We start from the raw sequence: 25135 nt of genomic DNA, 5'->3' as shown, positions 1-25135 counted from the left end.
TATGATCGTGTGTTCTTCCGAACCTGTACAACAATACTTTGGAACAGACACACCTGCATGATGAATCATCGAGTTATTAAACATTTTTAATGTGACAGCACATCCATATGTTTGGCTAACGTTAATATCTTTTTTATTGATTTTGCAAAAGTTTGATTCATTCACCATTTTCTATAATCATCTGAATATCACGTATGGTATGATGAGCTCAGCACATATTGCGTCACCTGTGATAGATAGAAGAACGAATATACCTCACCTGCCGCCTTTCAAAATCAGAGCCACGGATTGAAGCTTGATCAATAGTTCTATTTTCAGTTCATAAGTCGGTATCCACTTGGTTAGGATCGATTCTGTAATCAATACACGTATTAATTATTGTGCATTGTATTTCTGCATCCAGCGCCAGGTGGGTTAGACAGCACGCGGTCACCCGGAGAAAAGCAACGCACGCGACACTTTATGACGACATCCGGGGCTCACCAAACTCTTCAGTCAAAAATGTTGGGATGAAGAAGGAGAGAGAATTGACATCCAATCTAGTTTTACATTTGGAAGATATTTTATCAGTTTATATGTGATGTGTGTTCTTACTCCATTATAAAGCCATTGTAGTATTTGTAAAGGTTCACAGAGCACGATTGACATAAGATTTTATTCACAGGCTATTTAACAGATTCAGTGTGATTCAATTCAACATGGCGGAGACTGTTGCTTATTACACAGATAACGGACTTACGGCAAAATTGATAAGACTTAACCATATTGATATGAAAAAAGATTTTAAGATAAGAACTGATAATTTTGGTACACAGACAGTGGTTAATGGCGTAAAGGTGCATCCAGAAGACAACAAAGAAAATGAAGTGAAAGATGAGGTGAGTTGGATATAATCACGTTGGTTAAGGTGGGTGTTGGTTTTGATCTTGTCCACAGTATGACTGACCATCCGTCATTTTGGCAGACGCTAGCGGGGAATTACAGGTTGAAAAATGTAAATTGTCTGTTAGACGCCAAAACCCCAACTTATTTATGTCAATACAATCGTGCGTACAGTTTCATTAGCATTTCACAACTTTGTTTTTATTTTGCAGGGACAGGAGGTAAGTATTTATACAGGGACAGGGCGGTATCAATTTCAGTATTGAATTGAGTGCTTGATTTAGTCTTTGTTGCTGTAAAATTTATTTCTTGGTTGCATTCTCATTATTTATTCATTGTCACAAGTATACCAGTAGTTACTGTCTCAGAACATCATTCTTCTTTTGCTTGCCCATGGATATCAAACTTTCATATAAGGGTCTACTTACAGTTATGTTGACTAAATATATTTAAAAACAGATATTAAAATCAGATAAGAAAATACTGAGGGTCAGCATGATGATGCAGAGTTGTGAGATTCATGATAATTAATACAAATCCTGCCAAAAAATTAGAGTGGACAAAATTAGGGCAGTCATTTTGGCAAGCTCCTTCTTGTTGAAAAACATAAATGACCCCAGATTTTTACAAAATTACCCATTTTTTCAAAAGGATGTGGACATTTTTCCATCGAAAGTTTCATTTATGAAATGACCCTGCTTATTGAACTATCTGAAAGTACAATTTTCTTTGTTTGATTTTGCACCTATCTTACATTAATGCATTGTAGTAATGGAATGTTTGTTTACATCTAAGCTACAGGACACATTATGTTTGTGAATAGTAGTAGATCAGCTGTCAGGAGTATCTTTAATATGCCTCTTTGATTTTTCCATGCATGTCCCATACTTAATGTTAACAAACTTATCGGTTAAATAATGAGATCAGATGCTATGCCCCATTGCTGTTCATGTAAAAGAAGGTCATAATGAAGGGCTAAACTTATGCAGATTGGTGTAATGTACAACATTAAAGATGGATGCTAACAAAGAGTAAATTCTGCCCCGTTTGTTTCAGTAAAGATAAATATCTTAATTTCTCTTCTGTAATGAACAGATTTTCAATCTAGATAGCACATCAGTTTAGCAATAATTAAAGCTACAGCTATTGAGCATACCATACACTGCACTCTAGACTTCATAAATTTGACAACAATTATGTGAAGTTAATTTTTTTCTTCAGAATTTTGCTACAGTAATGTGCAGTCTGAGAACTGTTAAACATTTGAAATGAGAAACAGAAAAAGTGATAAGATGTTTATCTGGCATTGAGACAATAGGGCTGATATTACTCTCTGCATGTACCCATCATTGATGATGTACATTATACCCCTTGCTGTGGGCACAGGGGCTTGTATCGTTGCTTACAATTGACCTGTCATACATGTACTATATAATAACTACAAGGGAGGACACTTGTCTCCTTGTTTGCGTGACCTATTTAAGAATAAACGCTGATATTTCAAACTATGCTTTGAATAGCTTAATAAATTTGGTACTGATATTTAGCTTAGGCGTTTGACTTTGTACCCCTATCAAAAGTTTGACATATCATAACTTTGAAGAATGCCAATACATTTCCCTGCGCTACCGCTTGATGTGGCCCTGATCGCGTCCGCTTAATATGCAAGAACAACGCACTGAATGGAATACTACCTTCTCATTGGCCAACTGAAAATAAATTATAAATATAGGACGTCATTTTCTTTTAACCAGTTAGAGGACAGTATTCCATTCAGTGGGATCTCACTTGCATATTAAACGGGTATGATCACGGCCATGTCGAGCAGTAGCGTGGGAAAATGATTTGGCATTCCTTAAAGGTATAATATTAAGCCAAACTTTAGATAGGGATACACAGCTGTCTGAGCTAATTATCAGTACCAAATTTATTAAGCTACGCAATGCGAAGCTTGAAATATCAGCATTTGTTCTTAAATAGGTTGCACAAGCAAGGAGACAAGTGTCCTCCCTTGTACTTATATAGTACATGTATGACAGGTTAATTATAAGCAGCAATATGAGCCACTGTGGCTGTGGGTCCTTATTTTTATGGACCACATAAAGTGTCAGCTGTAGTATCTGTCAGAGAGATGGACTTCTTGGTTACACATGGTGATTATCAGAAAAGTTGTAGACTGTTGTATATGTTTATTTTTTTCTTGATTCACTCAGTTCAGTAGTTTATTCATCCAGATGGAAAGCATTGTGGGAGGAGTACAATTTTTTTACCTGCATTTGTAAGTGGGGGGATGAAGTTTAATCTGTCCCAATTATCTTTTTCTGTAAGACTTCTGCAGTGCATTACCTTTTGTTCTTTTTCATTCTCTTGCTATATCCAGTGAACTTAAAAATGCAAAGAAATACAATCTTGAAGATATGCTTGAATTTAAATGTCACATAATTACAGAATGTGCGATCATTTTCTACAATACTTGTGAAGATTTTAAGGACTTGCATCTTTATAAAATTTCTATTGCAGATGAACAATGCATTTTTCAGTATCAAGAGAATTTCGTTAGTTCATATTTCATGAAATGTTGTCAGCTTGAGTATATTTGAATCAACCAGGCTGACAGTGATAGCATACTGATTAGTTGTTGATGCTTAATGGTTGGTAATTGCTTAGCTTAGAATATTTAAAGGCAAAGTGCCTGTTTGACAGACAGTAATAGTCCTAGCCAGAACTGACAAATGAAACAAGAATCTGGACATATCGCAACTTTTTTTAAGAATCAGTATTTTTTATTTAAATATATGTTCTTAGTTTCAAATACATTATATGATGATTAGTTTTGATAAAGAAAGTGATATATACACGATCGTTGCTCACATAAGTTGGATCAATGTTTGGTGTTTTATGGCACAGCAACACAAATAGGTTATGTACATATAGTGATAAGGCAGTTGGAGTAACATGCCTTGCACAAGGACACACTACAGTTGCTGCCCTGGGCTAATCCGATCATATGATTTGAATCCAAAACATTTCAATCACAGGTCCAACATGTTAATCATCAAGCCACTTGCAATAAGTTTGAAATTTGCTTACGCTGTTAATACATGTATGTTGTATATGACATGGTCTTCCTTTTGATATTTTGAAGTTTAATACACATCAGAATTAGACCTAGCACTTGCAGAGTGGTTAAACATCATATTAATGAAACCTGAAAATTGAAATTGCTAAGAAATTGGTTCTTCTCTTCCGTGTGTGATAGAGGTCTTTGTAGCAAGCACATCAGTGTCCTGGTAGCACAATTGCTGGACCAGAATTGATCCCTAAATTTTTAAGAATTCTGCATCCCATGTATGCACATTTTTTTATCAGAACTTCAGTGTTTCCTTTTACACTCATTTGTGCATCACAACCTCAAAATATTTTATTTGACCCCGGTTTTGACACCAAAGATTGATTTTTACTTAATCTGATCCCCATTTCTGATATCAAGGGGGATTTCTGACTCTCAATGTTGTACCCCAAGGGGGTACACTAGGACTTAGTATCAGAACCTTCATTGATGAATGGATAGTAATTTGATGACTATGCTCTTTTATGGAGTCAAATTTCATCCCATTCCAATGTAATGGAGTGTATTTACCCCCAAACTAATTACAAGTATTTTTTAAAATAAAATCTCTGAAGTCTTTTAGGACCAGTGGTTTAAACAGAAGTCATCTATTTTCCCCCAAAAATTGCAACTATTTTATCCTAAAATTCTTCGGAAAGAAATAGGCCAAGCACATAGAAATTGACTTGTTAAAATATACATTGAATCTGACCGTAAGTATTTACAAGGGAAACTTGTGAAGAAAGTTTATTGAGTGAGGCATGAATCACATGATGCCAAAATTGAGCATTTTATGTAGTATATATTCCCAATCTCAGCCATGATTTTTGAAGACAGAAAAACCAATTATCAATATTTAGATCAAAAATAACATGAAGAGACTTACTTTTTCCCCACTAGACTTTTTTTTTTCTTTGTCCTGGACACCCACTTTTGCTAGCTGGACCTTCAGTTTTTTAAAAGTGAGGGCACGTGATTGTAAGAATAATGCAGAGAGCTCTGGCAATATATTGGTAACTGATTTTGAAAAATTGCATGTAGAGATTGAATTTTCGGAGTTTTATTTTCTTCAAAACTGACAAATAAATTCAGGTAGGATAAAATGTTTCATTGAGTCTGTGGAAAATGACACAACCTTCTAGTGTTTGTTTAGCAAAAATAATCATAAATGGATGTGCACAAGAAATTGTTGCTAAGGTTATAAATTGCTATACTGATAAAAATTTGATTGCAAGATGGTTGATTAATACAACTTGTTTTCTATTTAACTTGTTCTGATTCTGTTGCCTTATTATCATTTGGTATGATTCTAAATTTGATTTCTGAAAATAAGTATTGAAGTTTTGAAATGTATTGAATTTAAAATAACTGGTGATAAGTGATTTTTAATATAGAATTGTGTGACCTTCAGTTATTTAAATAGTGCAGGGACCTATTGCAAAAAAGAAACTTTAGGGGGAAATTTCCGCTTCTGTTTGTAAATACATGTGGGAAGAAATTTTGTTCTGAGGTCATGAGTCACAGACAATATTTATGCCATGGATGGGCAGGGTAGTTCAAACATACAAGTGATTGCTGTTTGAATTGTCATGGTTTAAGTATATGTCACATCCCTACATATGAATTAACTGATGTAAAAGTGCCATTTTTTTTTATAGCAATTTACATAGCATTTTAATATGCACATTTGCTTTCTTTATTTGGCAGTTGAATATTCACTAACCCAGCGCAAAATTGCATGTGAACATTTCAGGAGATCAATTAATTTTCAATCACTTTCCAGATCAGGTGTGCTTTGATTCAGGGTTGGTGCAAAATATTGCTGACTTTGTTAATTGGAAGTCCATACTTTCTATTAAATAAATTATTTCTATTTGTTTTGATCATTGAAAGAAATTCTCTTATCCATACAAAAGAACAGATACAAAAACAAAAACCAACACTTCAAGAGGGAGAGCTTACATACAACTGGTTTTTAGAAAGTTCTCCTAAGTTCAAGAAAACAACATGTAGCATCATCTTGTATATTTCTAGAGTAGCTTTTAAGTAAGAGTTTGTTCAGGCTGGGACTAGTAGTTGCCTTTGTGAGTATAATTTTAGGGATTTGTCAGCCCCTTTAACTTAATGATGAAGTCTTGTACAAATAAGCCACCGCATTGCTTGATTACCCACAGGTGTGCTGAAAATGTTGTTAAACCCTACAACAACAACAACAACAACAATCTGATCATCTATCCCAATAGTGAAAGTTTCAGTTTACATCAAAGAAAGTGTCAGTTTTCAGTGAAAATGTTAGTTTCCATAATAGTTGAGTGTCCTTGACTAACCACCGTAAATTAAAATTACATTTGCCATAAGCTTCAACAGGTTGTTGATTCATTTGGAATAGGTCAGTCATTGTTTGACATTTGAATAGCATTGTTTTGACTGTTGATGATGGAAACAGTGACTTTAATGTATATGAGCATGGTTTTACTGGGATACAGGCAAGAATATTTTAAACTGGTATGTAGTTAAATTTGGTCACATGGGTAAAAAAAATAGTTGAAACCATTTTGATAAGAGATTTAGTAATCTTAACTTTAGACTCCTTCACTTTAATTTATTATGCAAAATGTGTATTACATTCTTAAGTAATCACCATTGCAGTTTTTCAAAGTAAAACTATGGGGCATGAATGGCCAGGTAAAGGTAAATAAAGAGATTAAAGTGCTTATGAATATTAGTCCTTGTCCAGTTTGTTGTAAAATAGAAAATAAGCACTTGCCCCAGACTAGCATCTTGACAAATTTTATTTGTCCATCTTTGAAAGTGAATTGTCCCGGATGTCAGACTATGGGATTTGGTCAGCCTAGAGTGATGAAATGCAAAACTATGAAAACTGGCAATTTTTTAATAAAAAAAACTCGCTGTGTCATGAGGTTAATTGAACTTACGGTGTGACTGGTGTGAAGCATTAGGCATATATCAGCATTGCTATTTTTAACTTCTGAAAAACTACTGGTCCAAATTTGAACAATCTTAGTAGGAAAGTTTCTCAGGACATGTTCCACCAGAATTTTGTCAGGATGGGTCCCACAAGCAATGGTGTGGTGTGGCTTCCATAGCAACTACATGGAAAATATATTTTCATCTTCTTTTCTATTTTGGCAGAGTAATTTTTTTTCAAACTTGGTAAGAATGTTTCCTATGATATGCTGTTTCAAATTCTTATTTGGGGTGGCAGTGGTTTGGCTTCCTTAGCAACCAGATGGAAAACAATGGCTTGACCTCTCTAGAATGGTTGAGTTGATTTGGAGAGAAAAAAATTCAGAATGTTTCTTGTGATTGCTCAGAGTTTGGTCCATATTTGCTCCCCAGCAATAATATTTCTTCCATAGGAGATGCGTGGAAAATGTATTTTCAACTTCTTCAGAATGGTGTAGCCAATTTTGATGAAACTGATTAGTTCTCAAAGTTGAGGTTTAAAGTGCTTCACTATACAGATCACCAGTTTATTTTACCTCTGTACAAGTTCTAGTTCTGCTCAACCAATGTTTATATGTAAGAAAGCTTGCCATTAGCTGCCCATGGGTTGGTGGATCTTTCTGAGGTCTTCCTGCAGCAAATAAAATGGCCACTATGTATAGCCAGTCTTGTGCTGAAAAGGGTGTTAAACTTGCAAAATCCAACTGTTAAAGTTGTGTCCAGGTTGGCTTCTGTATTAACCTTACAGCTTCCATTGCAACTTTCTTGATAAAATTACAAATAATACTTAATTTTTCCAATCAAATATGGCTTTTGACACCAACATATGCAGTCTTAATTACCTAGAATAACACTCCTGGTACTGGTGTTTGATGTTGGTGTTTTTTGTTTTGTTTTTTTTAATGAAGCACATTAATTTGGGCTGGAAAATCTGTCTTGATTTCCCTTGATTCATTGTCTGTAAATTTTGTACTAAGTGCCACTGTCCATAGCAAATTTACTGTATAAGCCAATAAACATTATTTGCCAGACTACTGTTTACAAATTTTCAGCTAGTAATATTGTTGGATATGTGAGAAAGCTTACCAGTAGCTTCTTGTAGGTTGGTGGTTTTTCCTCAGGTTTCGCTGGTTCTTTCTCCACTAGTTATACTGGTGGCCATGTATAGCCTATCTTGTGCTGAAAAATGGTATTAAACTCAACAACAAGAACAATAATGTAAAATAAATGAACTGGGCAGAGCTAACAGGTCACTGGGTCATGCTAAGGTGTGCAAAATTGAATCAAGGTTAGGTTGTTTGATATTATCTTTGGCAGTAATGATAGAGGAAGAGCAAATCATTTATGACTTGATTATTGATCAGATATCAGTACTTGTTTGATTGCACATAATTATCATCATTTGGACAAAACGAGAGAAAATAGGGTAGCTTGTGAAAGTAAGGGGGCAAAATTGAATTTTGATTTTTAGCAATTACTTTTCTTAAGTTAAAGAAATATTTCTAACTTTCATTGTTTTAATGTATGAATCATTAGGAACTTACATGACATTAGACTCAGTGATTTGTTTTATACTTTGGAATTACTTGAGACTGAATAACAAAATGTTATAATTTTGTTATATTTGATATATTTGTGAATCACTGGCTGAAAGAAGTACATGTATGTTTACATTTCTGTCTCAGTCTTTAAAAAAACCTGTCAGTGATGTTCATTCTGTTCCTTGGTCTCCAAAGAAATAGAAAGTTAGTACCAATTCATGGAAGGGGAATGAATCTCTTAAACAGGTAAGAAAATTTAAGGAAGTGTGGTAAAGTGAATACTGTGAACAAAGTTGCAAGGGACAGTCAGGTGAAAAATTCAGGACAAAAGAAGAAGACATGAGTGACCTGGCCCTTCAGTAAAGTACTGTGATTCAAACTGAGGATATATCAGATCTTTGTGACCTTGATTCATTTTGATATTGAATAAAATTTCTCTTTGAACATCTTTTTTGTTTTACTCATTTCTGACTTAATGTCATGTATGATTTACTGAAATGTAATATATTATGACCACACTGATAACATTGCCAGACAGGATATTGGCTTTTGAAACAGAGAAGTAAACATAGTAAGTAACCACACACACACACATATATATATATACACACACATATATATACATTGTCTGATAGAGTTAATGAAGAATGGTCTGGACCATCAAGAAAGGGCTGTGTCTTACTATTATGAGAACACAAAAGGTTGCTTAATAATCAATGGTTCATGATGCTTTTACTTAAGTAATTGAGTTTTCAGTAAACAGAAAAGTCCATTGATCTTCATCTGTATTTTGGAAACAATTGAATCTTTGTTCCTGCAAAAATTATTGCAGTTCTGAAGGACACTTTAAATTGGAATAAAACATGTCTTTTTCATACTTCTAAAGCTGGTGTAGTTGTAAGTTGAGGTCAAGTTGGATGAAATGGTGATTAATGAGCTGCTAGCTCAATGAAAATAGTATGGCCAGGAAGTAAACATTCAAGAGATATGAAAGAGTCAGTACTATTGTCAGGTGGTAGGGGCTATTTGAGGACACTTGGTTATTGGATATTGGATATATTATGATTTATAAAATATTGTGCAAAAATCATCGTAATAATTTCAGAAAATATACCCCTTTTTCAAATGGACAGAGACCCCCCCCCCACTGAGATGATTGTTTCGTGACCGTTGGTGATGATCACATGGCTTTAGAACAGTATTTTAATGATAGTCTCCAGTACATGTATTGTGTAACTTAATATGATGGGTGACCATTTTGCTGCATTATATTAGATGGAATTTGGAGGGCTTTAAATCCATTGGCAAAATTCATATTGTTTTGCTTGCATACATTTATAATTTATTACTAATGTGAATTCATTTATTTTCATGGGTGATATTAACTTTCATAGTTATGAGGAAATTGACAGTTTGATCAATAATTAAATTTCTTAGGGCCCGTCGGACATTATTTTCTTAACCATCATTTGTGCAATTTTTCAGACATTAAAAAATAACTATCCTCTGATTTTTTGACAATTTGTATGCAAATATTTATTTTCCTGAATTTTTTGGTTGGAGATTAATATGTATTGATGTGTCTTGCATGTTCATTGCTGTTCAGTAGTGGGCATGGTAGACTATAATATGGCTACCACATTTTATCCATGCGTGCAAATAAATAACTTTTATATACTAAGGTTTTGGTGTTTTCTTTTTGTTCAGGTAGTTATAGTGGTACATTTATTTTTAGGATTGTTAGACCCATTTATTGTGGAGTTGCCTGTTTAAATATGAGGGATCTCCCCCTTTTTGCGCATGTGCCTGTTGAGTCGGAACCTAGGTGATATGAAAAGACCTGATGGTCCTCAGTCCTGTAATTTGATGGCTTTTACATAGGGAAGGAATTCTAGTTTGATTCTTAATGCAGTGTGTGTTTAAACTAGAATGTTCTTGGTACTTGTACTAGTTCATGACTAGAAAATATATAGGGTTTCAGGGTGGAAAGAAAATGATGATCCCTTGGATTAATACAAAGTTTGAATTGTGGTTGTACTCTTGCCATCTCATCCAGAAGAAGGCTAAAATAAGCTGGGAGGGCCAGAAGAAAACCAGCTATAATCCAGGTAATAAAGTAGTTTCAGGTCTGATGGCCATTTATTCATTTCAATGTGGGTATGTGAGAAAGCTTGCCAGTAGCTTCTCGAGGGTCGGTGGTTCTTTCCGGGGTTTTCCCGGGTTCTTCCTCCACCATTAATACTGGCCGCCATGTATAGCCTATCTTGTGCTGAAAAATGGCGTTAAACCCCACAACAACAACAACAACATTTATTCATTTGCTTGCTTTTGAAGATGTGCAAGGCATTCCTTACATTCCTTATGTTCCAACTTTCCTGCCGGCATAAAAAAAACATTCTTGGAGTCTGAAAAATTGTACCATATAGAATTGTTACAAATTTATAAATATGGTGTCCAGAAAATTGGAGGGGGGAGGATATTAAGATTAATGACTGGTGATCCACAAAGTCCAACAAATAGTAGTTAATTTGCTACATCTTTTTATATTTTGAACAGTTTTGGTCCATATAATTAAATGTACTACGAATCCACTATATATTGCGGCATACTGAGATTTCAGGATGTTAAGCTTGTGCCAGAAATGAATTCAAAAGATCAAACATTGGAACACCACCTGCAATTCATAAATTGAAGTACATGTATAGGTGAAAAATACCATTTTCACCTAATCTTGAAAATTGATGCCTTCCAAATGCAGTAATTCACAGTATTCCAATTAGAAATCAAACTACCTGGTCTTTTCATTCTAGCTTTAATTGGAAATAAGTTGCTGCAGGGTATAATCTCAGGACTCGGCTGAACTTAACTTTCAAGTATCGAATTGATTATGTGATACATATTATGCTTTGCTTTTTAACTGAAAGATTGAGCAGATGTACATAAAATACAGCATCTCACTGATTGCTGTCATGCTGATACACTCATGTAATTTACACAGTTTGCTTTTTACATGCATATGTTGCCTTTAAATTAATTTTATTGATTTTGCACTTTCATTGCTTTTATCGTATGTTAATTTTGGGCAGGTTTGGTTTAGTTTGGTGTTATACAGTGTTCCCACAGCATAAGTTATTTTGTGCCAAGGCAGTTGAAGTGAAGTGCCTTGCCCCAAGGACACATGATAGCTGACTCTGGTAAGATTTAAACCTGCACCTTCTTGATGGCAAGTCATGCACACCAATTTCTGGGCCAGCGTGGGTCCTTAAATTTAGACAGGTGTGTGAACATGGAGTACTGGTAATTTGAGCAGAGGGAATTGTATTTATTTACAGTGAAACATGTGCATCAATAAGGCACTCAAGTAATGTTTAGTCAGATGGTGTAGATGTTGCTATAGTGTCCTATGTATGACTTGCAATGTATCTCACTGTTGTAGTGATCATCTCTAATTAAAATGTTTCAGATGTGTTCAGATGTTGTTCCAACACCAGTACAAGTTTTGATAAAGTGTCATGATCACTAGCATACATAATGCAAACTACATACAATGTTTGGTAGTTTTTTCTTTTTTGAAACTCAAGGTTCATTTCTTATGCACTTGTTCTGTTGGTGTATTTAGCCATTTTATTGATAGCAAATATTTGAGTTTCTTATATTGTGTAGAATCAGTTCATGAATTTGGCACCTGTATAGGGGAGAGTTTTTTTAAGTAGCTCTTTAAAAGCAACCTGTTTAAAAGACACACAAGAACTGCAATCTTCTTTATTGTCCGTACTGTCATACTGCAGGTATTAAATACGTTACAAGTGTTTGACAAACCTTTCTCAAACTCTCCTACATGTAATACCAGGATTCTTCTTGGGTAGATCAGGAACGGGGTTTGAACCTTTCATTTTGGGGGAAAAAATGGATCAGCTGGGAACACATTTTTAGGAGTAAATTGCATAAACTTGGCATTCTGCACGATTTTTTAAAAACATTTTACAATAGGATTTTGACTTGGTTTTTTGGTGTTCTTTTTTTTAAGCCTTATAAGAGAATCAGTGTTTTAACATTTGCCATATGTAATTTGCTTTGTACAATTTTATTTGACAAAAACTATATTACATGAACAGTTAGAGCTTTTTGTAGTGAAGTCCGGGACTTTCCAGGACTACAACTTTACAGTACAAAAGGTCTCAAGTCTACTGTTATGAGAGACCACTTGTCTTTAGAGACCAAATCTCAATGAATAAATTCGTTGATTACATAGTGCTATGACATGTCAAGAGAGACCACCTTGGGAGAGCATCACTTTTTGACATAAGGGCAGGTATTTCATTACAGGTTTAAGTGTAGTATAAACTATCAACTTCAGATTTTCATACCAATGCTAAGTATAGTTTGTTAATACGTCTACCCATCATTCTGTTGTCCATTTGTATCCCTTGACCAAAATGGAAGGTCTGGGTTTTCTGTCAGTGGATAAGGTGGATTCTGCAGCATAATTAGTTGCTTTGGTCTTTATTTTTGTCCTCACTCCCCTATGAGTATAGGCAGAAGCCTAATGATTGATGGGCAGCTTGGTCAGTGTCCAGGGTCACTGGAGCTGAAAATATGATTTTCCCCTCTAGCATGCATGGTCAGTTAAGTTTCCTTGGTCTAATTGTAATCCAACTTCTTAGGTAGACTTTGGGCAGGGACAGATCCATCTCGATTCTGTGGTGGATAGTCTCATGTTTTGGTGTTTTCTTGACAATTCCATTTTCCTGGTTAATATTTTTAGCAGAATTCATAAGTAGTTTGCACATGGGCAGAGGCGATGCACTATTGATACTCAGACCCATGGGTCAAAGGTCAGTATCACATGCTTAAAACTCATTTTAAATTCCATACAGGTCTGCTTTCCTCATGTTTTTGGAGCCACAGTAGCATGATCCAACAGTCGCAGGTTCAGTACTCACCAAGGCCTGCTGCCTTTCAGTGTCTTCAGAGGCATTTAACTCTCATTTTCACCATGTGTCCAGTTTTTATAAACTTAAGTGGTTTATTACAGTTGGGGGGAAAGAGTTTTATTACAATGGGTGGGGTGGAAGACCACTGCTGTATATTAAGTCTTTGATCAATAGATGAATATTCAGGGTCACTTGTCATGGAATTGCACTCTTGGTTTCAACATAAGAACTCAACTTAACATGGACACAATTTAAATAAAACTTCATATACCAGTACACTACATTTTGACTATCAGCTCCTAATCAGGCTAAAGTCATTTGATGAAGAATTTTGTTAGAGCCCTGCCTTGAGATTTGGGAACCCTCTAGAATCAGCATTTACATCTGTCCATTAACCTGATTGTCTTTGTGTTAGTCTGTACGTTCTCACTTCATAGTTCTGGAACACTTGCACATAATTTGATGCCATGATTTGGTCAGTGAATTAGATGTGCCCTTTAAAAAGTTTCATCTCTTCAGGTCAAGTTGTGATGGCATTGTTGCTCTTTTCCAGTCAATATTAAAAATCAACTACAGCAGTTTCTTTTACCAGCAAAGTGCGGGAACCATTCTGCCTGTTTTGATGAAAATTGGTATTTGGTATTTGCATTGCCTCAAGCTCAAGGTATACTTTTGGTGTGTTTTTTTCTTTCTTGCATGAGCCTTTTATGGGTTTGATCTTGTATAGAAGAGTTATGACACTCTGATTGCTTGTTCTTCTGACTGGTTTTTGCAAGACAGCTTCACTGAATTTTGTTCAGTTTCAACCATATTTTGAAAATGCTGTGACATGGGTGATTTTTATTTCCAGCATTCCACAACTTTTATGCGTGTTAACTTATAGCCCCATGATTTTCTGTCCTCTTGACTTTGGTTTCCAGAGCACAAATTGACTGAGACTTGAGTTTGATTTCCAGCATTCCGTAATATTATTTACTGGAGTTATGACTGTTTAATTTGAAGTGTTCCACATTATTTTGAGGAGTTATGACACCTGATTGTCCATCCCACTAACTTTGCTTCCACTGCATAACATTACTAATTAATATTGCATTTCAGCAATCATTATCATGAACCTTTATATTGATGAGGTTACAGTGAGTTTGATTTCCAGCATTCAGTGTCATCAGTCAGAAATGTTTTTGACCCTAAATGCCCATCTTTACTCCGCTTCGATTGTCCAACAGATGGTTGAAGCTGATGAAAACTATGCTTTTTAATAATTACTTTTACTTACACCACAACTTTGTCATCTTTAATTATTTCCCATACATGGCTGATTTCACATTGTATAAGGTAACCAAATTTGTAAGCGATGGCAACCTAAAAATTTGAATGGCCACTGATATTTTCTGGTAGGTTGCCTAATGGCTACTAAAGTTTCATAGGTACTTGGAGCACTGGATGGCTTGGAAATAAACTCGAGATGTTCTGATGGAAAATTCAGAGGGCAAAGTTGCTGCTAATGGCGCATGTACTGAATTCAACTTTTTGCTAAAAATAGACCATGACATCACTGTGCCTGGCTGCCACCATATTGTTTTTGGACAAAGCACTGAGGGATGCTTAGAAACACATTTGTAATTCACGACATATAGGCAAAAATAAAGTTGTTTTTTAAATGTAGTTTTTATATTTTTGATATATTCTGCTATAATATGAGTGTGCACAGGAATAATTTTTCTACATTTTATTTCTTTGTCATCCATTTGTATTGTTTTCAAATCTATGTTGAGTAAATCTGTGTTATGTTCATTTATGTCTACTTTGTTTCCTTTTCAGTTAGTTTTTGTGTGTAAAATGTGTATCATTTTAAGGATGGCTGTCGTTATTAGGGACAGCAGTTTTTGTATTGCCGTTTCCATCAATACATGCATACAGTTATATTTCCCAACAGAATGTAATTCTATATATCTTTAATTAAGGAAATGTATTAACCTTGTAGTATAAATATAATCAACCAGTGCTGCTCTTTTCACCATAACTTTAATGAACATAATGCGTTCTTTTTTGTTCTAAACTGTCATTCAGAATTACGATTTGTTTGTAAAACTGACATTGAAATAAACATATACATTTTCACCCCTTTTTTCTGAACTTTGTTACTGATTAACAACACATCAGAATCAGAAAAGGTTAATAAAATCACTGACGCATAAGTTAAAAAAAACATTGATACATTGTTTTTAAACTTATGGAATATATGCAACATTTCGAGGTTCTACATGCATAATATCACATCAACTAAGCAGAGTGTAATTTTATGCGCTAAACAAAATATAAGAAATAGTCACTTTCCTACATACATGCCCTCTGTTTATATGTTAAAACATAATCACATATAAAAATACTTCATCGACATTATTTAATTGGGAAGTGCGGGGACTGGCAGTTCCCTTGGAATTTTCATCTAAAACTATTCAGGGTATATCTGTTGGTGATGAAATACAAGGAATTTGTATATTAATACTGTTCTAGAAGATTCGTCATATTTGTTAATATGATTTATGCAGTCTGCTGGTTTTAGCACCACTATAACTATCAGAATGCCCCGGCCAAGTCATACCAGACACTTACAAAAATGGTACTAACAGCTACCTTGCTTGGCATTCAGCATTAAGAGGTTAGTGTTAGGACTGGTCGGCCTGGCGTCAGGATAATGTGACTGGGTGGGACATCATGCTACATGTCTGCGGCATGATGCCACAGTGCTAGACATCACTATAAACTGCTACATTGCAGACATCGTAGCGATATGATTGACAAATTGTTAAAGCTACGTTAAAAATCAAAATCACATCACATCACTATCAGAATGCACATCTATATTCAGATAAACATATTTAATGCCTCGTACATGGTTTTCAGTAAGAACAATAATAAGAATACGAACACAGAAAAGAAGACTGAATGCCACTACGCTGGTTGGCCTTGTCCAAATGGCTATTTTTTAGAAACTGTTATCACCTCTTGTGATGTTTCCTCCAGAAGCTACTTGCACTTGGGGCCGTTTTTGTTGATTTGTTTTTGAGATACCATATGTACTCGCTTATAAGACAAGTCCAACTGCAAATTGCACAGACCCAGATCTGCCATCACAGTAAGTAACTGGGCAGTAAGTAATTCAGTAAGAGATTCTTTGAAACTCGCTTGCCCTTTTTCTGTTTTCAAATGTTTTTAATGGAGTACTGAATGGTTGTAATGCCATTTTGTCTGTGTGGGGTTGTTGTTATTTTTTTGTTTTTTTTTCTTTTCCAAATTTGTTTATTGTACATATGTTGGTCATGACATTTACTAAGAGAAAGGTGCCATACATAATCAGGTTCTAATGGTCCTGGTAATGGAAATGACTAGTCTAGTTTCTCCCAGGAAACACTCCCTGATAATCCAGATGCTTTTCCTATCAGCCTTGTTATCATTTGCAGGGTGAGTATGTTTACATTAGAGCTCTGAACCAGGTGACAAATCAAAACAGAGGAGGAAATTATTACCTGATGTCATGTGAAAGAACCATATGACTTAAATTCTTCTTTTTGTTTTGTTATAAAAATATAATTTAGACTTGCCATATAATTGGATTGTACAACTATGAACATGACAGGTGGTTTTGTTGCACAGATTTTCTGTCAATTTGCATTTTAGTGGTAAACACATTTCTATCAGCATGTAGTAGAATAGAAGCATGAATTTTGTAAGATGTGAAAAATGGTTAAAATTTCACGGCCTAAAGATAGACATAAAATCTTGAAAACTATGTCAGTGGAAAAAAATAAAAAGTATGTGGGAACTTTTCTTAACATAGTAAAAGATTTTAGGCAAATTGCATACTGCTCTTTTACATAAAAGCTTTATTCAAGTAAGAGTGAGAAAAGTCACATTCTGATCTTTGGGATGTCTTGATAAAATAATAAGATGGTAATTGAATGCAAAATGCTGAATTAATAAAATTTTCTTGAATTAATAACATTTCACTTTGTTGCATTTGTGCATTTCTGTCACAGATTTTGATGTTAATGACAGTTAATCTCTTGTGCACTGTTGATACCAAGATTTAACCACTTGTGCTATATTGATACAGAGATAGGTAATCAGAAATGAGTATTTCAGAGGTAAGAACGAGCCACACAAGGGTACAGGTTTATCATTGTTTAAATAGCTCAGTGACTTAGGCGGATACACATTTCAGGCACTTTAACCGCACCTATCACAAAATGACTTGATTGTACCCCAGTAAATGGTTATATTATGATACACATTGATTAGATCTACAATGTAAATTACAACCCAAGTAAATGTGGGCACAAGATGATGTTGTTCAGAAACAAATCTATTGTGGCACTGAGTTGAGACAAGTGGATTAAATTCACCCATCAACAGGGGATGGTTTCTTCTCCAGATGTACTCTTTGTGTGATTTGATCACCATTATTTGACAAGCTTATTATAAAATGTTTTCTTATCCTGATTACTTTGAACAAAGATTGTATACACAGGTTATATTATTCTGTTTAAAGTTAATCTTTCTATTTAGTCTGGCATTGTTCTGGTCTGTATTCTGATGGTTATGGCAGCTCATTTGGAAGAGCTTTGTCTCTGTGTGACTTTGGGAAAAGACGCCTTATTCTCCCTTTTGCAGAATGATTTAGTTGTTAATATGCTGAAAGTGAAACATTCTTTCCAGCATGTATTATTGGGAAGCAAGATATAATATTTGTTTTTAAGCTTTTGGTTTAAGTTGGTGATTTTTGTTTAATTTTGTAAATACCTTAATAGACTCATCATGCATAGCATTAATCATTATGAAGCTAAGACCATTCTACAACATGCTCACCTGTTATATTACCTATATTCCTTGATGGATTTTCATCATGCTTTGGTTGAATCATTATGATGCCAAAACAATTAATTCTCCTTCATCTGCTCTCGCCCTATTGATCTTGGGTCAAAGTAACATTATGTTTTTCTTTTTTTTCTTGTTGAATGTATTCCATTTTGTTTATATTATGCAAATCTTTATGGATTTTGTTTACATATTGGATGAAACATGATGCAATGATAATTATTCAACAGGGATACCCTCCTCTTTTGAACTTTGTTTCAGTGTCATATATTTTACACCAATGAGATCTGGAAGCCCTGGTTGTCTTGTTATTCATATAAATCACTTCCTTCAGCAGGGTACTGATTTCAAGTTAGAGCATAAGCAGCTCTCTCATTCTGGAGTGTCATAAATTGTTTATAATGGGTTGCCTAATCTGTGTACATGTATGGTTTTTAGAAACATTGATTTGTTATAGTTTGGGAGGTAAATATTTGGACATAGCAACCACAGTAAACAAGGATTTGTAGCAATACTGGCCTGCATCTATAGTGGTCATCCCTAGGGAGTTGAGGAAGATGAGAGTTGTATATAACTGACATGTACACACTATTTTGAAATGAATGCATATAAGCCTCATTGGGGAATAGCAACTCACAATTCAGTGATACCTTCCTTATTCCCAGTCGGAAACTTAAGGCTGGAAGAATGGTAGCCTGAGATAGAAGATCTGCTTCAAAAAGAGAAATTGTTTTGTAACCAACTTGGCCTAAATTACTTGACACACTGAATTTAAGAGGAGCTGCACTTAACTCGTTTTTTTCTTCTCAATTTTATATTCTGTAATAATCTGTTTGTTCTTCAGGAGTCTTCACACATTTTTCTTATTGCCTACATCTTGTTAATTAAAAAATTGATCCATTGATTCACAGTATTAAAGTCTATTAAGCTGACATAAGCCTTGTATACTTATATTGTGCAGTATACATACTAGAAGAGATGCCATAATTCTATTTACAGGTAAACAAAGGTGTAAATGAACCTCTTACACTATGAGAACACAGTGGTAACATAAGAATTCACATTATCATATCTTTGAAAATTGGCATAATTAGATCTCCCAGCACCTATTTTATGGGTCAGTAGGAAGGTAAACATTCAATCTGTTTATTGTTTGGACTGATTTTATCTTCCATGGAAAATATTATGCAGGTTTTAAATATTGTCTTTGCCTTAACAATGACATGGTTACATTGTATATTACTTCCATTGAAGAAATCTGCTGATACTGAAAAGTATTCATACAGAACCTTGTAGATGTACCATGCATTTAATTCTTGCTAAACCTGAAACTATTTTTGCATGGTCTTTTTTTGAATAGAAGAAGGGGCATGGGAGATTACCTGCTTTTAATAGTAGACAAAGAGTTATGGCCTGAATATGCCACTTTATTCAATTTTCTATTCAGTTAGTTTGACAGAAGTGGCTTGATGTTAGAAGATTAAAATCCTGTCATTTTATTTTGCAAAATTAAACAGGCCCCAGGAACTATTCAGATAGTTACTTCCCAGCAGGACAAGAGACAATTAAGTGACTGATTTTCTGCTGTTTTTTTTAAGGACGAGAAAATTTTTTTAGCTCAGCTGAATATGGATAATTGAATAAACTAAATACAAGGAGGATAACCTTTTAATTTTAGCCTTAGCTTTAGCTTTTTAAGAAATTGTGTGTTTTCTCCTCTTGTTTTACAAAGGAAGGTTTACAGGTTAGATTTATGTTTTTGATGAGCTTTTTAGGGGGTTTGCAGATTTAGGGCAGTTTGTAGCACATGATACCTAGATACATGGTGGCCAGTATACCTCGGCAAAACCAATGACTGATGGGAAGTTTCTGGCAAACTTTCTCACATAACCATGTTGGCAGAGTTGAGACTTGAACCAACACCGACAGAGGTGAGATGTGAGTGATCTGTCACCTTGAGTGCCGTAGACCACTCTGCCACGTGGGTTCGAGTCTCAGGCTCAGCAAGTATGGGTACATGAGAAAGCTTGCCGGTAGCTTCTCGTGGTCTGTGGTTCTTTCTGGTGTTTTCCTGGGCTCTTCCTCCATCATTTATACTGGCCACCATGTATAGCCTATCTAATGCTGAAAAATGTTAAACCCTATAACAACAACCACTCTGCCTCCCATGGCCCCTTCTGGGGGATTTGGGAAGTCTCATTTTTGTAAAAAAAAAATAAAGTAATTTGTAGCAAATCTTTGATGCCATAACAAATTTGGTACGTTTTGCCATAAATTTGTGCAGACTTTAAAGTTTATGGTTGGTTCTAGGAAGACTCTGCTGTCTCTTATAGTGTTCTCATAAAAGTGATGTTGCCAGAAATTTTTTATAGGAAAAATATTGGGTGTCTTGGTAGAACTGCAATGCACAGGCACAAGTGCCTACAGATATCCATTGATCATGTGCATGTGAGTTAAATGCAGCCATGTAATGTTAACATTTTTGTAAACAATACAAAAGCGGTGTTTACATTTGTTCAGATACATGTATATTTAAAGTTAGAATGGTGCATACAGTAAATTATTGACAATGTCATACTATCTTTTTGTAGTCATGCAGTTGACATCCATTTGCCAGGTGCTTTAAGATGGTGTAGTTCACACTTGGTATTTGCCTAACACTATACTGAATGATATTCTGCCGCCTTTCAATGTTGATACAGGGGTCCCCCTCTTATAAGGCCACCACTTTTATAGCAGAAAAGTGGCAATATTTTTTAAGAGGTCGTTCTTTAGGGGGATCACACAGATGTGAGAAATAATTCCACATGAAGTGAGAAAGCAAAACGTTTATATTCAGTCTTTTCATTTCAGTATCAGATGCATGTTATGCAATAAATTTGACAAAATCTTTATTAATGTTTTTAAAAAAATTATGATTACTCATCAATCACAGTGCAGAACCATCAATTTCAGTGCAGAATTTAATAAAATCGGTGTGCAAACATCTTGCTATGACTGTCATTCTCCATCCATTTCATTAAGTTGGATAAATGAAACAAAAACAATTTTGTATACAGTATGGTCAGTTAGGTGTCCTTTATAATGATTCTGTTGTATAGTGTTATCTACATGTACTTCCTCCATTCATACTGATCCATCATAAATTTTGCTTCCGCTCTAACTTTTGAAAGACTAGATGGATTGAAAACAGATTTTTATCATGAGCCTTTATATAAGATGACCAGGTCAAAAGTTTCATATTTATTATTTATAATTTAATGCAGTTATGGCCACAGTTTGACTTGGAATTTGTCCTTGCATATTGAGTGAAGCCTTCATTATTTGCACCACATTAACTGGACATCGTGAGATAGGGATACACTTCTATTATATTTCCAAATCTCATTGTCCAAATAATTGGTGTTTCATTGTAACTTGTGTTTCATTGTAACTTGTGTTTAAGATCTCTGACTAAGCCGGATGTTGATTCTGTAGTAAGTTTTCTTTCCATAGCTGCATCCTGTTTGACAGGAAAAGAGTTGAGTACTATGTATTATGGACCTCTTGTTTCACTTGGTAAATTGACTTAGAGTGAAAAAGACTTTTAGACTACTCACAATACATGTATCTTGGACAAGAAGTTGCAGTTTGTACCATGGACAAAAAGGTGGTAAGCTACATATATGCTAGAAGCATTCTGCATTGTCTGTGGTTTGGTTTGTTGAGAAATGTACTTTCATATCTATGGATTATAAAGGATCCAGTTTATTTTAATGCTTCTGTTGCTATTTTTATTCGTAAAGGGAATTAAATTCACCATTACCTTTGTTTTACAAGTCATCTTGGGAATGGAAGAATTTTGGCTTTTAAAAGGAAGTGGCTGCTTAATGGAGGTACATGTAAACTTTATTTGGAAAAAGATATTTGAAGAAAAAAATTGGTCACTGGTTGTATATGCAAGGATGCAAAGGGTTGGTGACCATCATTGAATGGTTGGACTGTAAACAAAGACATCATTGTCATATGAAAATGTCTATGTTGCATGCCAGTTCAGAATAGAAAAAATGTTCTCTTTACACTCTTTAACAGCCTCTCAATCATTTAAATTGTTATGCTTCAGAGAAACATTTTTTAGATTACGATGGTGTTTATCTTCAAAACGCAGCAAGTGCCAGTGGTGAGACTCCTCTTATTAGGCCACCCCCTATTGGAACATGTGGCTTTTCTGCAAATTGCATATCCTAAATACTTTGATGGAGTGATACAGCATAACAAAGGGTGAAATGGCCAGAAAATGTCTGAGAATTAAGTCATTTAATCAGGTATGCTAGGTAAAATAGAACCATGACTATTTAACATTGTTTGCATTCTTTCAATAAAAGAAAGTACCCTAGTGAGTTCAAGCTTGAAAAAAGAAACTTTAAAGGTTTTGGCTAAGAACAAATGCTGCCAATTTTGTGCTCATGGCATCATTTGGTTAAAAACAGCTTTATTTGCAGTGGCAGCTACTGCAGTGTTCCAGAGGTGTATTTCCATCCGTTGGTGAAAAGGTCTGAGCATGTTTCAGTTTGACCACTCTTTCTGTACTGCAAAAGCTGGCATTATTGTTAACCTCTCTTGAGAGCAACAAAATAAACAGAATCTCTTGTGTGGCAATGTTGCTTCTGATCAGGCCTGGCATGGCCTTCCTTGAGGAGCTTTTCATGAAGGAAACACTCACTGTGACTGTACCATTTTTCCAAGCAGTTATAATCATAACGCTATAATTCTTTGATCTTGTGCTAAGTATTTTTATTATTGTTTTTGCATACTTTGATGTAGATTATTATACAGGACATGGGCAACATTGTATATTCCCAAAAGCCCTAATTTTGAGGTAATTTATTTTAGAAAAAGTATGTGTAGAACCCAGCATAAATGCGATGGTATGTATTAGTTCCTTTTTTATAGTTCTACTGGTCATAACAACTATCTGAAAAAACCTTTTTATTGCAATTCTGAATGGATGATCATTATGACATGAGTTGGTTTTTTTTTTACATGAAATTTAAATTTCTGAATAGAAAACTTGTACATTGTGGATTAGTTAATTTTCTATTTAAAAAAAGTAAAAGTTAATCAAATTCTGATGGGCAGATGGTTTTCAAAACAAAGGAAAGAACAGAAGAAAGATAATGATTCTGGTTTACCGGTGTCTGACTTATGGTCATGCTACAAGGTAAAATGGGTGCAACAAATACCCAGGTCAAAGAAATTTCACTTGAACATACTGGGAAGATGAAGTTGACTTTGCCTTGTGATAAATATGTTAATTCTCCCCCCCCCCCCCCATTTCCATTTCCTTATTGATGTTCTGACTAAATTAGTAAACATTCCGTGGGATTTTAGTTACAAAACTCTTGTTTATAGATGCAACAAGTAGAGATTACTTTAAAATGAAATTTTGTGCAAATCTAATAACTAATGGTAAGTACAAGTTTACACAGTTTCTGTGGAATGATATATTTACATGAATATAAGTATTGATTATGCAAAGTTCAATCTAGTATTTGACTTGTGAATTATTTCATTATTGTCTTTGCCGTTTTTGAAAGAGGCATTAAAAGGTTTAATTGTATGCTTTATCCTTATTTCATTAAGCCACTATAGGTTTTGAAAGAGTAATTGCTTTAATGCCTACATAGACTATTCTGAACATTTTAAACTGGAGTTAGGTTTAATGTTCACATGGAAATCATGTCCTTAGAAATGGGTTATCCTCTGAAACATGTTGCTGGATGATTTGATTTTACCCCAGATTATACGGATGCAAATTATTTGGACTTTGTGAATTCCCTAGCCTTTTCATTCCCCAAACCAGTACTGCGTGGTTAAACTAAGTTTTGAGATTTAATGGCAGTTAAGTCTCATTTCCAGTGGTGCTTTTACTTTTTACGTCTGTGAAATGTTACACATAGTGATATCAGTTTCTAAAAATAGCCATTCGGACAAGGCAAACTGACGTAATGGCATTCAGTGATCTTTTTCGTGTTATTGTTCTTACTGAAAACCATGTACTAGGTGCTAAATTTGTTCATCTGAATATAGATGTACATTCCAATATTTAGTTACGTTGGTGGTTAATCCTGTGGACTGTATAAATCATATAATCGAATTTGATGAATCTTTCTTTAACAGTAAAATACACAAATTGCTTGCATTTCATCACTGATACATATACTCTGAATATTTTTAGATGAAAATTCCAAGGGAACTGTTCCCCACCATTAAATAATGTCGTGAAGTTTTTTATCATGTGATTCATATTCTAACGTATAAATATGGAGGGATGTATGCATGAAAGTGACTATTTCTTATATTTTGCTTAGCGCATAAAATTACACTCTGTTAATGTGATGATGTGCATGTAGAATCCAGAAGTGCTGCGTATATATTCCATATATCTGTAAAAAATGTACCAATGTTTTTGCTTTGTTTTGTTTGTTGTTGTTTTTAATTTATTATGCATTAGTGATTTTATTACCTTTTTCTGATTCAGATGTGTAAATCGGTAACAAAGTTAAGAAAAGAGGAAAATTTATATGTTTATTTCAATGTCAGTTTTACTGACAAATAATTTTGAATGACAGTTTAGAATACACATGTATAAGAATGCATTATGTTCATCAGAGTTATTGTGTTGAAAACAGCAGCACTGGTTGATTATACTACATGGATAATACATTTCCTTACTTAAAAGATACTTACAATTACATTTTGTCGGAAAGTATAAGCATGTATTGATGGAAACAGCAATACAAATACTGCTGTCCCTAATGACGACAGCCAACATTAAAAGGAAA

The 25135-nt window shown here is 34.6% G+C and overlaps 1 protein-coding gene across 15 annotated transcripts in view; it reads left to right on the top strand.

Moving 5' to 3' along the window:
- Window positions 1-457: 457 nt before the first annotated feature.
- The window catches only part of LOC149802647 (RNA binding protein fox-1 homolog 2-like), a 141556-nt gene continuing 116878 nt past the window's right edge, over window positions 458-25135 (top strand). For 2 of the 15 annotated variants that reach the window (XM_089951966.1, XM_089951963.1), the window contains exon 1: window positions 464-878. In XM_089951966.1, coding sequence (XP_089808092.1) covers window positions 699-878 — 180 coding nt within the window. In that variant the 5' untranslated portion in view covers window positions 464-698. The other 13 variants (XM_089951968.1, XM_089951967.1, XM_089951974.1 and 10 more) reach the window with 13 other exon arrangements.

Source organism: Sinohyriopsis cumingii, chromosome 3 (genome assembly GCF_028554795.1).
Source record: "Sinohyriopsis cumingii isolate HCF-2022 chromosome 3, ASM2855479v2, whole genome shotgun sequence".
Lineage (NCBI taxonomy): Eukaryota > Metazoa > Mollusca > Bivalvia > Unionida > Unionidae > Sinohyriopsis > Sinohyriopsis cumingii.
The sequence above is the reverse complement of the archived record's forward strand: the minus strand, read 5'-3'. Positions and strand labels throughout refer to the sequence as shown.